Source organism: Seriola aureovittata, chromosome 4 (assembly GCF_021018895.1).
Source record: "Seriola aureovittata isolate HTS-2021-v1 ecotype China chromosome 4, ASM2101889v1, whole genome shotgun sequence".
NCBI classification, from domain to species: Eukaryota; Metazoa; Chordata; class Actinopteri; order Carangiformes; family Carangidae; genus Seriola; species Seriola aureovittata.
In genome coordinates, this window is record NC_079367.1 from 24,856,638 (window position 1) to 24,872,912 (window position 16,275).

The following is a 16,275-nucleotide window of genomic DNA, read 5'->3' on the forward strand; positions in this document are numbered from 1 at the left end:
CCTGTTAGCAGTGCAACCCAACAGTATCAGACAGAGTCAGCAGGAACTAAACACAGCAACAAAGCCTTACTGTAGACAGCGCAGTGTTTATTTAGCCCTGGAACCACACAGGTTTATTTTGACTCATTTAGGCGAAGAGCTTGAAGCTTATTATTTACTATGAGAACCATGTTATTCATCCCAACTGCAAGTCTGAGTGACTAAAGTGTACATTTTTAGATTTTACTCACACAGACACAAGGAGCTACATGCTGCTGTATACAGTATATCAGACTATTTATAGACCCTCTGTGAGCAGAATTATAAAAAATGGTTGAAATAATGAATAAAAAGTCTACTCACATGCAAACTGTAATAGAGCGTCTCGACTTAAGACGGTCCCAAAGCTGTTGTCTGCTTTACACTGGTACTTCCCATAGTCAGTGATCTCACTTGCATTTGTAATAATGAAGTTTCCATCAATGAAGCTGTAGCGGTAATCTGCCTCTGCATCCACTTCTGTTCCATTGATGTACCAGCTGAAAAACATAAGAAGAATAAGAGATTTTAATATGTTTGTGGTAAATGACAGGCTAATGAGCTGTGAGAATAGGACTGCGATAAGGAGACAGACAAATATATGTCACACCTGTATGTGGGTGGTGGATTTCCCCGTGCTTCACAGTGCATCACCACTTTCTTTTCATCAGAATCCAAAGGAAAAACAACATCATCTGGCTCCCGGACAAAAACAGGTCCAAACTCTTCACTTTCTGTGAGAAAAAGACAAGGATGATTACAAGTATCACAACAGGAGTGCCAATCAGTTTTATTGTCCAGTTACTTCTTCTAGCACTCCCCAGTTTGGTTAGTGCAAGCGTATATTTTGTACCAACATCCTTTGTAGGAGACGAGAGAAAAGGAAGATGTACAGATCCACAGTGTGATGAAATTATAAGCAACAAAATAAACTGTTACAATAACTAGCATGACATTCTGCAGCAGACGGCAGATTTTTCTGACAGATAATAACACTACGGTGACATATTGTATAACTGATGCAGCACTAAGAAGGCGTTCTAGTAATCCTCAAATTGAGAATAAAAAATTTTCCTTCTCAACTAGACAGAGCAAATTTCTTAAGTTAGAAGTGAACCTTTGTGATCATACAGTTAACCTGGTTAGGTGTGATTCATATAGTAAAAAATATAGCAATATAGTATTATATAGATATATTATATAAATTTAGTAAAAAATAAATGTTTCGAGATGTTACACTTTCAAGATAAACCTTTAATCTATAATCCAATTACTTTTACATCTTGGACTTATTGTTGTTGTTTGTCATGACGGCCATGAGCCGATAATGTTCTTGGGTCTTAACAAATTGTCCTCATTTTGCACTAATATTTCTTGTCCAGGTTTAGGAGGGTTAGGGTTACACATCTGCAGTCTCCACTCCACGTTTCACATTAAAGCACATATGTTCACACAACCCAGTGATTTACAACCAGCATCATAGTATTTATCATCATCTTCTCACGGGTCTATTTCCTTTTACAAATAATTTTACTGACCTCACACTGAACAGAAAATAGGCATTTTTTTATGTGTTAAAGAGGAAATGTTACAAGAACACAATCTTTCCTATTTCTGTCAGTCCTCCACCATTGTTTCCTATCCTCCTAATAGTCTGTGGCAGGTATCTTGTTTTATATAACAACCTCTGCAAGCAACATTACAAGAAACAAAATAAGCTTGCGGTGAAAATGTTCTATCTATAAACCCATATATGGAGCCATCTAATATTCAGACATTGGTCAATTAACAAATACTTACTTTAATTATCCCATCTCTAATGGTATTACTCAATTGCAATATTCACATTAATGCAATAAAACAGAGAAAATATTGTATCCACATGACAACAAGAGCTTTTTTCAAAAGTATACATGTATGCCACAATAGATTTGTTTTTTCCTTTTCTTCTTACTCTTCATATTGAGGTAGATTGCACCATCCTTCTCTTATTACTGCACATGTACCAACATTAAAACTTTATATATAAGTTTATATTGATGCTCATGTCATAGAATAGTGCAGGTATTCCAAAGGTATAGAAAGTTGACATTTGGAGCACTGATGCTCTGTCATTAAGTGCGATATACTGTATGTGGGTTACATAGGGAGTGCTTTTGTCATTTTTGTGGCTGGACAGGTGAGGCACACATGAAGCAAACATGGACATAAGGTATGATTCATTATCAGGAGTTGGAAACAACTGTGGCCATATAATGTGGAGAGGTACCAGCACACTTGAGTCAGAGCCCCCTTATTTAATAGGCTTTCATGGCAATTAAATGATTAATCACACAAATACTCTGGAGAGAGATCTTTATAAATCACTGACATCATTATCTTTTTTTTTTACATCCATATGTAAAGCATAATCAGAAATGTAAATATATAACTGAATGATGTTTTAAAATATTGTTGGGACAAAAGTATGTCAAACTGGGTTACTATTTATGTTCTAGTCCATTGAAAGCTTGAATTACAAATGCTTATATAATTTTAAATTTGTGAAATGCTATTTAACACCTACATGACTACACCTAAGCCACGCTGTTTCTTGATCTAAGGGGCTCTTGTTGGTGATCTGAAGTGGCTCTCAGGTAAAATCTGAACTCTCCATGGCACAAATGCACCCACATATCAATGTGCTACCCAGCCTAGTGTTTTCTGCTTGACAGTCTCTGTTGCAATTCTCTTCAGTTCCTTTAGAGTATTTTCCTCTTTGATCCAGCCTTCTGTTAACACAGAAGAGATGCACTTATTGTGGAAGGTTTCCGAGGTATATTGCATCACAGAATTCAAGATTTTACAAAGGATAACTGAATCTTGTGTCCTTCAGAAGATTTATTTCTCTATGAGATTAAGTAAGCCCAGTAAACACATGCTTTTTGAGTTTAAACTTGACAGCACAGAACTGTAGCCAAATTTTTCACAGTATACTGATATTCATGCTCTGTTTAAACAGACGTCATAGGTTTGGCTCGCAATACATTTTATCTCATACATAAATAATACAACAATGCAATTCACTAACCTTGAGTACTTCTCACTATTTAGGAATATTCTGATGACATCAAAGAATCAGGGCTTCTTTTGCAGGGTTCAATTCATTCAGAAAGTATTCAGACCTGTTCACTTTTTCAAATGTTGTTATGTTGCTTATGCAACTTTTTACTTTTTAATACATTTCCAAACATTTCTAAGGTTCTCTTTTCACTTTGTCATTATGGGGTAGGGTGCAAACACACAAGTGAAAAACTGAACTTAAATGATTTTAGCATACGGCTACAACAACATAATAAAAATGAAGGGGTCTGAATACTTCCTGAATACACTGTATGTATACAATCTCACCCTTTGTCAGCAATTTACTGCTCTACAGGGGAATAAAAAGCTTTTAAATTAATACCCTAATCAGTGGAGGAAAATTAATCAATATTAAGTTGCAAACCTTGCTGTGCAAATAAAGAAAAACAATTCAGTGCTTGTAGTGTTGCTACTGTTAAAATGTAAATGAAATTAAGGGATGTTTCTACTTCCATCCATACATTCATTCAACGATACCAGTACGCTTCACCATCCCACGTTTTGCTTGTGTAGCGGGCCATGTGTGTGATGGAATGATTTCTATTTCAAATGAAACCATAAGGTTTCTGGAGCTGAGTTTCAGCTGAAACAAGCAAGAAGAGAAATTGGATAATATCATGGCCCAGCAGTGCATCTCTAGGGAAGACACCAAGTGTCTGCTGGTGTCTGCTGGTCACAGGCGGTCGTTAACAGCAAAGAATTATAAATCATTAAAAATGATGACTTTATGCAATGTCTCCCAGTTTGTGTTAATTCTTCAAATTTATTTTCTTTCCCCTAAAATTGAGGGATGATTCATAAAAAGGACAACAATTCCCACAGTGTCCATCTGACGTGGATGGAAACAACCTAAAATTAAAGCTGGGAGTTGGCACTTTAACTTCATAGTTATTGCTTTATTTTAAACCCAGTGTGCTTTAGCCAAGCACCAAAACAACACAAGGAGTGTCATCATCCTTCCCGACTGCACCGTAATTATGGTTAACAGTTGAGCCTGATCTGAATCCGAACATAATGTATATTGTTCTGCAGGGAGCCATAGAAAAGGCTATGTGTTCAGCTTGAGCTCACAGGCAAAACTAACCATGAGTCTGACTGACTTCAAAGTATTTAATAAGTGGACAATTCAAGAACAAACATTTTATTGTATCATGCTGTGCCACAACATGGAAGAAAACTGACTCAAAATGAATCACTGCCTTTTGGGACACCTAGGTGTTTAACTATTACTGGAACTGTGCCCACTTATAATACATTTGTATGAGACCATATGGAATTATTAGAGTTGGATGAAAATAACAGATTTTAGTGCTACAGTCTGTGTGAGTGTGTGTATAAAATTGAAACTCATACACAAGGTGGGAAGTTGTTTAAATCACTCAACTTCAAGTGCCATGGCCATCTGTCAGTCACAGAGCCAAAAAGCAATATCCCCTTTAAGCCACCAAAGGTGCATTACTTTTTGGCATCCATTTCATTCACTGAACATCAATCCAGTGCAATGGTATAATGCTCTTGTCACCACTGACAATGGAGAGGCATTACTCTCACCTTGGTTATAGAGATATAAGTCATTTTATGGCTACATAGTGATAATGCTGTCAGAAAGTAAAGAAAGACAGTAAGAGAGGCAGAGAGGCACAAAGAAATAAATATATAAAATATCAAAATGTAAAATAATCAAAAGATAAAAAGAATAAAATAAGATAAAGAAAGATTCCTGCTTTATGCCTGTGTTTAATTTGACTAATTTCATTACTTGCAAAGTGGGCTATAGAAAGATCCTGTTTGCCAATTCAGCAGCTACTTCAGATTTCCATTAATTAAGCACTCCAGATACAATAAGCATGATGTGATTAATCATATATTAAAGCATCAATGTGTCATTATATCCTCTAGAATTATTCATACTGTAAGTCAGGACAGCAAGTGACCCATGTAGATTTATGACGGTGTGTTTCCATGCTGTGTTTGGGGTATTAAATCTTCCCTTCTGACTAAGATATCCATCATATCTACAACTTCTGCACTGACAGGAACACAGAGAGAGTTGGATATTGCCATGATCCCACTTCAATTTCACAAAGGGCATGACCATGGTCACTGCAGACCATACACAGTGATGATGGATAGGTGAGATTCATTTCTGGACCAAATCTAAACAGGCGGGAAAGGCTGCACATATCAAGTGAAACCAGAGATGGCAGACTATTGGCAGTGAGCAGAGATAGCAGGGTGCATTCACACCGATCACATTTGGACGGGTTTATTCAAGATCTGGAGTGTCCACCCTCTTAGTCTGGTTCATTTCAGCAGGTGAGAACAAAGTAATCTGAGCTCATGTGACATATCCTGTTTGCACTAAGACTACCTGTCAATTCAGGTGTCACTCCTGCATGATGTGACTATGAGGCAGTTGGTCAGAACTGATAATGTAATCCAGGACTAATAACAGGAAATGACCCAGAAAAGTAAAGTTCTCTTGGCAGAAGGAGACAGATGCTGACATATGATAGGTACCAATTACTCCTAACAGAATACACTGAAGGCAAACCACTCTTTTCAGATAATCATATTTATTTATTCAGCTTTTTCTTCCTGTTTTCTTAACTAATGAACACCACAGCATTTCAGTGCTTAGCACTGTGTAGCGCTGTGTACACAGGGGTTCATTATCCTTGGCTAAAGTTATGGATGAAATCAATACAATTGACTATCGACAATTTTTCAAATTGCAGCATGAATGAGCTATTTGTAAAGTAACTTGACTTTTAATTACAATTTGTTTGTTAGTGTGGACTTTAACAAACCAGAGGCAAACATTTTGCATTTTGGTTCAGACAAGAGCAAACAAACGGCAGGTTTGACTGCACGATTAGTTTTACCTTCACTCCGGTAGTCCTCCTGAGAGCTGAGCAGACTCAGGGCTGACAGGGGGTGACTGGAGAAAGCAGGCCAGTCAGGAGTCACCATCCCACCACTGTGGTGTTGTCGAGGTCTGATGCGTGAGTTGAGCACTGACAAAGAGCTGTCTGGTTTCATTCGTAATACTGCTGCATATGATATAGGCCGTGCTGCAACAGCTCTTGCAAAATCTGGAAAGAAAGGTGAAACACAGAAAAGGATTACATCATATTTACTCATGACTTTGCATGACACTGATTCAAGGTGACAAACATTTGGCCCGAATAATGCAGTTTAAGATAAATATTTAGTAAAGCATCTTATATCAATGTCTAAATGGATAGAGAGAAATATTCAAACAATAATTTGATTTTTTTTTTTTTTTTTTTAAACTGATGAGCTCGAGTCAATTTCTCATGTATGAGGAATAATTTGCAACAAATTAGTGTCCTACAGGGCAGAAATCTTGCTGAACAGGAAACAAAGAAAATAACAGAATACAGACAGCAGGATAACAAGGTGTCACGATTCAGAGACAGCTCAGAGTGAAATAGTTGGAAAAATCAAGAATCCATTTCCTACCGTCTGCAGAAAGGACGTACACTGCTGAAAAACATGAGCTATAGTATCTGTGATGTAACAAACTTCTGAAAAATCCACATTTTGGCAACAAGGGAGCTCTAAAGCCTGAGTGCCCAAATCTATTTCTCTTAAAGACTTAAAATCCACTTAATGGATCAATAATTTTCAATCAATCAAGACACCTGTTAAATAGGTGAAATTACCATTAAAGACCCCAGCTTCTTTCGTGAAAACTTTTTCATTCTCTATTTCTACAGCAATGCTAGGAGTTTTTCCCCTCTGACTTCCATGCTGTCAGTCTTTTTGTGGAGCATCTAGCAGCCATTAGAGGAACTATGTAAAGGCACTCATGATGCCTTAGGTGAAAAACATGCACTTCTTACGAGGTACCACAGCTACACTGCATACTTTGGAAATCAGTGTTATCAAAGTCTCAAATTTGATAAAATGGTAGGTGTAACAGAACAGGAGAGGAACAGCTTCCTTTAAAGTAAAGGAGTCCATGGGGGTTCAGAATAATATTCTCTCTGAAATGTAAACAGCAGTTGAAGCTGTCACTAGTCATTTCTGTCACCACATTCTTCTACTACTTACTTTTAAGGGATTCAATCCACTTTATGAAGGGTAATTTGCCACTGTGCTGTCTTTTATGATCCTATAAATATAACAACTCAAGATTACACACACACTTACAGTAGTTTCCCTATGACAGATGATCATAAATACATATTTCTTCCGAAGCAACTGTATGATACAGCTACAACAAATAGCTGAAAGTACTGATCATATGGAAGCATTGCTGTACAGTTATAATGCTTAAAACTAAGATGAAAAAGACTAGAAGCTTGAAGCTCAGCAAGAGTCTAATCAGAGTTCTGCAAAGGGGGGGGTGGGAGTGTTTTGCACTACATGATAAAGTGCTATGAAAGAACTGAACAAAACTGAGAAATAATTATGTGCCTTCGGGGACTTCTCCGCAGCAAAAATACTGCTATCTACAGTGGGCAATTATGCATCACATATTCTGCGGAGAAGCCGGATATGGAACTCCATTTGAAATTAAAGGTATTGTGAGTTTGAAAATTGATAAGAAAAGCAATTAGTAGTTGGTTGGTAGTCAGTTAAATCATTTATCTTGCTGAGAATCAGCTCAATTGAGGTGTAAACCACATTCCCGCAGCTGATGCGCACAGTTGACTGAACAATGCAGAGCCTTCCACTTCTTCTCAAAATATGCTTTTGACAGCTGGAGAAGTTAACTAAAAGTAGTAGGTCAAAAATAAGACTAACACACATTTCTTATTTTTAGCCCCATATGACTGAATACCACCTTAATCCTAAAATGTGTATATCATGTATTTTAGCACATTTTGCTATGTTTAACATACATTTAACATGCAGTAGCAGCCAGTTGATGCTGGACAACGATTTTGCTGAACAATTGTTTTTTTCTAACATCTAATTAGTCTCAGAAAAATGCTCAGTGATTTCATGTCATTTTTCAAAAGCCATGTTTTTGAAAAGAGCATTTTTATTTACCAGCAATTAATATAAGTTTAATGTTTCATTTTAGCCGTTGGTTTGCTTTTGGTTACAGTTCATAGATTTGTCAGCATTTTTTTTCGAATGACTTCTTGAGCATTATAATGATGAATAACGTTCTGGTCTTTCATGCTTTCTGTTAAGCCAGTTTTGTCCCTCCTACGTCTTTAAAAATTAACAGTAAATCCTTGCAAAAGAAAATGATCAATTCTTAGAAACATGACAATTCAGTTCAGCACTGACACAAAAAACTCAACCAAATGAATTCAGAAGCTTTTCAAAGCGTCAGCTGCCAACTTGCCTTTGTTACTTGGGTGAAGTCAATTTTGCAAGAAATGGGGGAGGTAACAAGTCTATACATGAAACAAAGTGGGAAGTGAAGGTACTGTATCTCTTATTAAGTTCATTTAACCAATACTGAGCGATGAGCATGGGAGTCCTATAGTGATAAAAATTTAGCTATATGCATTATCAAGGAAATTCATGTTGTTGATATCCTCCAATCCAACCAAAGAAATATGAAATGGTACCATGGTAAATTGATGTTTAGTTGATAACCCACTCATCATCCTGTTTCTCGCACTGATGTGTTTCTTTGAATAAAGCTTTTTGACTGAGCACAACTCTGCATCGCTCTGACTGACAACTGTGACGATGCTGTGACAGTTGCAGTGTGTTTGAGAAATGCAGCGAGTGATGAAAGGGAATCAGCTTGTTATAAAATTAGTTGATCCTGTTATAAGATGACAGTTGCACTATCTTCATTTAAATAAAGGTTTAAAATACTGTCAAGAAAGAAGCCTCATTTATCTACCTATATGGGAAATGTACAGGTAGACATGCCATATCATGTCAATGCCAGGTGGCTTTTTTTTATATACAGTAAATTCATCAGACTTTATTCATTTTTGATAATAATGAATGTTTTTATAAGGTAACAACTGGAAACCAAAGATTAAGATGGTAAAAGACACATAAGAAATCAATGTGTAATTAAGTTTTAGCGCCGTGAATCAAAATCAAATCGTTAGATACCTGTAGATTCCTGGCCTTGAGCAATACTGGACAAACGGAAGTGAATTGGTCAAAAACAGGAAGCCCAGGATGCAAGTCCTCCCTAAAGCGTCAACACAACCTCTCGCTGCTAATTGAGACTGGGCCAAAGCCAGAAAGAAATCCACATTGGTGTTTATCCCTGTGCACATGTGACATACTCAGTTAGAGAGAGCACAGGACTAAAAGATAGCATAGTAATCAAAATGCTTGAGCCTAGTGTTGCACGGGATACTGATAATAGAAAGTTATCGCAAGACTGTGGTGTTAAAAATGGATCTACAGTACACTCTGTTTTATTAGTATTGATACTTAACGAATGACAGTGTTTTAATAAAAACCACATTTCATATGACAGTGGAGCAGTGTGTGTGTGTGTGTGTGTGTGTGTGTGTGTGTGTGTGTGTGTGTGTGTGTGTAGCGCCCAGCTTCCAACCATTTTTTTTTCTGTTATGTGCTCGTCTGCAGCTTTCATGGTGACAAAACAAGAGGCATGGCTTCAAAAGTGCTCTAGCCAACTGTCAACTGCTTGTTGACAAAGCAGACACACAAAGTGAAAGTCAGGGCAAGACAATGCACAGTGAAAAGCCAGTTTGTAAAAGATGTTTCAAACCTACGCAGACTGCCGGAGCCAACATGTCCAACATGGCAAACAGACCGACAGACATGCCGACCTGTTCAATGAATTCAAAGAGCGACAGGTTAGCAAAATGTGATAGATAACATAATTACATCGTGCCCTTATATGTAAGTCAAACAAGTGCAATTTATTTTGTGACAAACGAACATCTGAGTTTGACGAGGCAATTAAGGGCAATGATAATTTGACTGTGTCTTTTTATGCAATGTTCACTTTTGGTCAGGCTAACTTTACCATAACTTGCAAGCTGTTACAAATCAGGCATTCACAACTATGCAGATCCACAACACCAGTTATAAATGATCAATGTATACTCAATCAGTACTGGTAATGATAATTATGGCATGTACATTTTTGTCAGTAATTATTTCTATTACTAGAAAATGTGCTCAGTAGGGCAAAAAAACTTCCGCCAAGGAGACGCAATGAGTCTTATTAAACACTGGTTGCAAATATAAAGTTAACTATCAAAGAAAGTATATGGGGCATCAGATTACATACTTAAAGCTTTAATAACACCATGATCTTGATCTAATTATTGACAATGATCCAATTATAATGATATAAATGTTCAAATTCATTGTTTAAAATTCACCAAGTCTGGTACTTCATGGTGATGAAGCTCAAACCCAGGATTATTAGCCCACACACTACAGTAGTGCACTATTAGTAAGTATTGTTTCAGTATTGGCATCAAAATATTAGACAGGCATCATATCGAAGTCATAATGTTAGTATCATAACAACACTACCTGAGCCATGCTACAACGTCCTTCAGTGCAAACATGACTTTGTGGTTAGGTTGTCACAATTCTAACAAATTCAGTTCTGTTGCTACAGTTTCAAAGGGGTATTGATACAACTCAGTGATCATTTTGGAGGCTGTATTTTTGCAGTGGTGCTTGATTGTACAACATAATGCTGAAAGGAAATCCTAATACTTTTTTCATCCCTGACTACTGTCAGTTGATATGGAGGGTGTTATATTGGATTGTACTTGATATAGCTAGGTGTCCAACCAGTAATAATCTGGCAAGCTAGTAACAAATCTTGACTGCAAGGTTGGCCCCAAATACAGGAACTGGTAATTGAAGGCTGTTTGTTGAGATTCTGTGACATTTTCCATTCAGTTGTTTACTCATGAGTTGGCACAGAAAATAAATGACTTAAATATGTTGAATGTGTCTGGTTTTGTCAAGGAAAACCCTCAAAAAAGGTTTCAGTGTGCACCAAACTGATATCAATATAATCCATGAAAGAATCTTGAAAAACCATGCAGAACTCTAAGTGGCACTGGCCCGCTACTCCCCTTTTGTGTGACATAAGACTTGAAACAGGTTACAGGGAAATCCTGTCAAACCTGCATATACTGTTCTGTCAAGTGAAAGTTAGAAAAAGTCTCATTCCTTTTTCCCAGGAAAATAACATTCCAGACTCGGGCCAGATTCTGACAAATACAGCATACTAAAAAAAGTCTCTTTTGTTTGTTTGACTACTGAAGCCGACAGGCACTTGCTCTTGTCAGCTGTCACCTTCATCTGATAAAAGCAATGACCCTTGCAGATCCCTCTGATCCCTATCTTTCAGAGGGTGCAAAATCAGAGACACTCATTGTTGTTGAAAGGGCTGCACCTGCTGCATTTCAGGAAGCTCTAGAGCAATGCCATCGGTGATCGTTTCAGGTCTTAACACCGCCATCATGATAACATCAACTAAGGAGACAATGGCCATTTTATACTTGAACAAAGAACAAAAAGCCAAACGCTTCTTTTACCTTGTCCTTATCATCCTATGTTAGGTTGTGGGTTTGTTTTAATGGTGATCACCTTTCAGTATACTATATTAATTGCGTAAAGTCTAAGTTATTATACAATATGACCAACTGGAGAGACTTAATTGGCTTTAATACAAGGAACAATGCGCAAACACACCAACAACATAAGTAATGGTGAAGCTAAAGGAGGATGACATGCTTCAAGTGAAGCGAAGGGAGACCTGGGGAAGGGAAGACTGTGGAGACAGTGAGAAACTCACATACTTGTATTAGATTCACTTGTATCGGGTTATTGGGTTGGAACTGCACAGGAGACAATGTGTGAGTCTTGGGCTTGCCTGAAGCCTCGAGACTGGTGTGAAAAATTAATTAGAATAACATGCAGAAAGTAGGTGAGACGCTCGTGGGGGCTCAAGTAGACGGACATGATTAGCCATAGCCTGCAAGATTAATGAAGACCTTCACAGGGAGATTATATTGACTGAAGCTGATTAGGCTTGAGAACATTTATTCAGTGGAATATCATTACAGATAGAACAATCCATACATCATATGCAACCTCACCTCACCTCCTATCACAGAGGACTACTTACTAAAACCCAGTCTTACTTCCTGATCCTTGGTGGACGATGAGGATTGTATTCGTTGCTTCAACCTTGCCAGAGTAATGATGGAACCGCTGTGGTGCCGTATGATATATGGTATTAATGCTGTCGTGCCTCTTAATGGGAAGAGCGAGAGTCTCTGTCCAGCGTGCACCATTTTTACTGATATTCTTTCTTTCTTTTTTTAATTTAAAACCTTTAATGGAAATACAACATAATCCTGCAGTAAAATGACACAAAATTAGAGGTTGTGCATGTTTTCTGTTTCTAAAATATGAAGCAAACTTTTCTAATTGGCTTGAGGCTATGTGGCACGTGATAGAAAGACTCTATTTCACAAACTTTGGCGTCAGCACACAGGCTCATTGTATGTACTTGTGTACTCTGAAATTCAAAATTCAAAATCCCCGGGCACTGATTATTTTGTTGATCACTGTACACACCAAAGAAGCTTGACTGCCAAGACTTGAATGCTGTGCCCAACTTCTCATGCTTACAAAAATCCACAATGACTTTTTTTTTTTTCCATTGCCTGGGCTTTAGTTGTGAGCGTAAGAGAGGCTGTCACAACTCAGCTTCTCCTGCCAGTTGGAGAAAGTCCATCACTCCCTGATGGTGTGACCAAAAATAGATCTCAAAGCTCTTGTTTTTAGTACAGATTAGCTGTAGAAAGTTAATAACCTGCAGGATTGTGACAAGTGATTATTGCTTCATGCTTGTAGTGACAGGTATATCCCTTTTGGGTTAGTGGGATACTGGGACATTGGGAAATGCAGTTGACCTCTGTGGATTAGAGGTGACTTTTAACAAAGCTCCATATTCTAATGTTTATTTTTTCAAGGCATACAATCACAGCAATATATTCATTGCATGGTCCAGCACTGTGTAGTGCATGCAAATACTCAAACCATTTCCCCATACGCAACCATATTTCTGGTGTATGACTCTTTTACCCTTGGGGAAAATGACTTCCTGCCTCACTTATACAGCACTACACATCTATATTCCATGCAACCACTTTTAATATTGAGACACCTCAGAGTAAGCTGAGGTACAGCTGGATTACCATTCCACACTTAACACTCCAAGCAACATTGTATTTCAATCTGAGGCGGGCTAAAGGGAGGACAAAATGGCCCCAGACATCATGCCTGCCCAGCCTACTTTTAAACATGAGAGAAATCTAATTGTGCTGCCCTCTCTGCTTCTGCATGATTTAAATATCTATGGAATGAAAAGAGACTGGGCTGTGGAGACAAGTACAGAGGGAGATAAAACAGAACAGAAGAACTATTCTCTTCAAAAGTGAGATTTTTCAGAATATCCAGAGAGAACAGTAGGTCAATAATGCATTACACAAGCCATCATGTCAAAAGTATCATAAAAGACAAAGACTGCATCACACCTCTGGGAATAGCTGCTCATGGCTCTTGCTGCTGATAATATTGAAAACCAGTTTGAAGTGGGGCACTCTGACTAAAATATGACATATTTCTGATAGTTGCGAGTGCTAAAAGCATGCTCAGCTCTCAGCGCTGTTTTGAACAAAGTGGAAAACCACTACTTTTATAGATTTTCTTTATTACCAATGGTGGCATGTTCTGTTTCTTGTCATTTTTGGTTTTGACTTTGACTTTGACTGTTTTATTTTGGTGTGTCGAACCTCCACTCTCGTTCCGGATTTCCACTTCCTGCCATCATGTGTTTCCCCGGTCCTGTGATTGTCGACCCCGCCCCTCTTCTGTCTTCCCTTCCTAGTGTATTTAGTCTGCGTGCTCCCTGTGTCCTGTGCCAGTTTGTCTTTGAATCAAACATTCCAGCAATCTCTTTGTGTTCTACCTAGTGTGTTTGACCAGTTTAGTTTTTTTGACCAAGAGTTTGGCCTTAGCCCATCGGATTTCTCTCCCTGTTCTGATTGATCACCTGTGTACCAACCTTGCCTGAATTAAATACCCTTATTCTGTGGTTCTGTCAAATGGAAATTATTGGGTGACATGAACAATTCTCCTTCAAAATCATAATCCACAGACCTAACATCTGACACAGGGGGTTTCCTGTTTTCGTATCACAGTTTAAAAATCAATACCCTGATTATATCAGAACTGCAGACGAAATGGGCACCACTAATTTGCCTCATTTGATTTCAGTTATTGATAAGGCAATGCTCGACTGTTAATGTGTGGATGGATGATGACAGGAAATACAAGTTCCTTCAGGAGATCTGATAAAAGTCCACTGAGAGTCATCCCTCTAAAAGAGCCAAACAGGAATGAGTTCCGAAATTTCTCCCAAGGCTGAAGAACAAAGAAAGCAAACAAAAGTAAAGACCTGTCCTTGCTTGTTATAAGAACACAATATGCCTGAGGACAATACTGATGTATAGTGTGCATGTTCTTTCCGGGGTTTTTATGTGATGCCCATAACATTTCATTTGTCTACACTGTTATATTTCCTTGCCCTCTCATTCGACCTCTAGAATTACCACGTCATGGTTGTATGCCTCTGTCAACCAGTTAAGTTGCAGTTTGCAACCATGTCTGTCCAGGCTCATGTAATGTACTGTATACAATGAAGACTTTGAATGGATTTAATAAAAGGTATTAAGTGTATTCTATCATAATTAGCGTATGAATTCTTGAGCTATGGCCAAAAACCAGTCGATCCTTGAGGCCAAGTGGATGCTGTATCACGTTGATGAGAATGGAATGGGCATGAGGTCACAATGACCTTTGACCACTAAAGTCTTATCAGGCCATCCTTGAATCCAAGTGAACATTTGTGCCAAATTTGAAGAAATTCCCTCAAGGTGTTCCTGAGATATCGCGTTCACAAGAATGGGACGGATGGACAGACAACCTGAAAACATAATGGCCACAGCTGTCACCACCGTGGAGGCGTAAGAAGACAACACTTTATACAGGAGGAAATGTAGCCAGAATGTTTGGACAAATTGGATAATGCAGTGTGTACAGCAAATATGGTGATCATTAATGTGAGCGACATCAGAATGCATTTTTTGTATATGTATCTATTTCTATGTGGATATGTTCTATTTTTGTTTAAATGAAAAAAAAATATTGCACTACATTAGTTTCATTTTAACTGAAAACATCAAATGTTCAGCAATACAAAATGATTAGTTCAATAAAAACTCAACGCATACAGTGATCAGCCAATCTTAATCATCATCACAGTTTCACTTGTGTGTGTGGAGAGAGAAAGCAATTCCTCGTCCACTTAACACTAACTGTGCATTTAAAAACATAGACTGTATCTAGTCCACTGTACTTGGAAGCAGCAAACAACTGGGCCACCATTTAAAACCTTGTAAGTAATCTTGGTTGTGCATACACAGTATGCTAATGTGGAAACTGTGCAACAATAATTTAGTGTTCATCCGATGGACACTGCAGGACTTGCAGTTTGTGAATTTGCATATTATCATATTTGAGTGAATGTAAAAACATGAACAGTGCACCTTTCCTGTAATGGCAATAAGATACGAAGTGTACTTAACAGGAGGGTGATTTCACAAGCTTAAATTCAGTTTGTCTCAAACTTGGAACATTTTAATTGGTTGTGTTCCAGAAAACCCACATATGCACCTTTGATGGCTGAAATGGCAATTTTGATTAAGACAAAATTAGATATGGTCACATATTTCTCTCTAAATGAGTATGGAATGTAAAGGTGGAAAAATCAATTTCACAGTAAAGCCTTATAAGGCCTATCAGAAAGAGCGTGCCATTTTTTCAGAGAGGCAATTATTTTGCAAAGCAGTAAGACAACAAGAGTCTGTCGGGCTGAGATACCTATAATGAACAGGCAGAGCAAATTTTGCCAACTATATGTGTCCAAGGTACCAAGGAACCAAATCCTGAGATCAAAAATCAATGGACAGAATTGACTCAGCTGAAACAAATTAACTGCACAAGCCACTGAGCCCCTGTTTATAAACTTGATAAACTAGTTGAAGTCTTGCTAAACAGAAAACCCCAGGCTTTTCAATAGCAGGTTCTTCTCTAGTGTAATGG

The 16,275-nt window shown here is 37.9% G+C and overlaps 1 protein-coding gene across 4 annotated transcripts in view; it reads right to left on the reverse strand.

Moving 5' to 3' along the window:
- Window positions 1-16,275, reverse strand: part of cntn5 (contactin 5) — a 100,998-nt gene that overhangs the window by 50,803 nt on the left and 33,920 nt on the right. For all 4 annotated transcript variants that reach the window (XM_056375160.1, XM_056375159.1, XM_056375161.1 and 1 more), the window contains 3 exons: window positions 6,027-6,236; window positions 629-752; window positions 343-518 (listed from right to left, as the gene is read on the reverse strand). In XM_056375160.1, coding sequence (XP_056231135.1) covers window positions 343-518; window positions 629-752; window positions 6,027-6,236 — 510 coding nt within the window. The remainder of the gene's footprint in view (window positions 1-342; window positions 519-628; window positions 753-6,026; window positions 6,237-16,275) is intronic.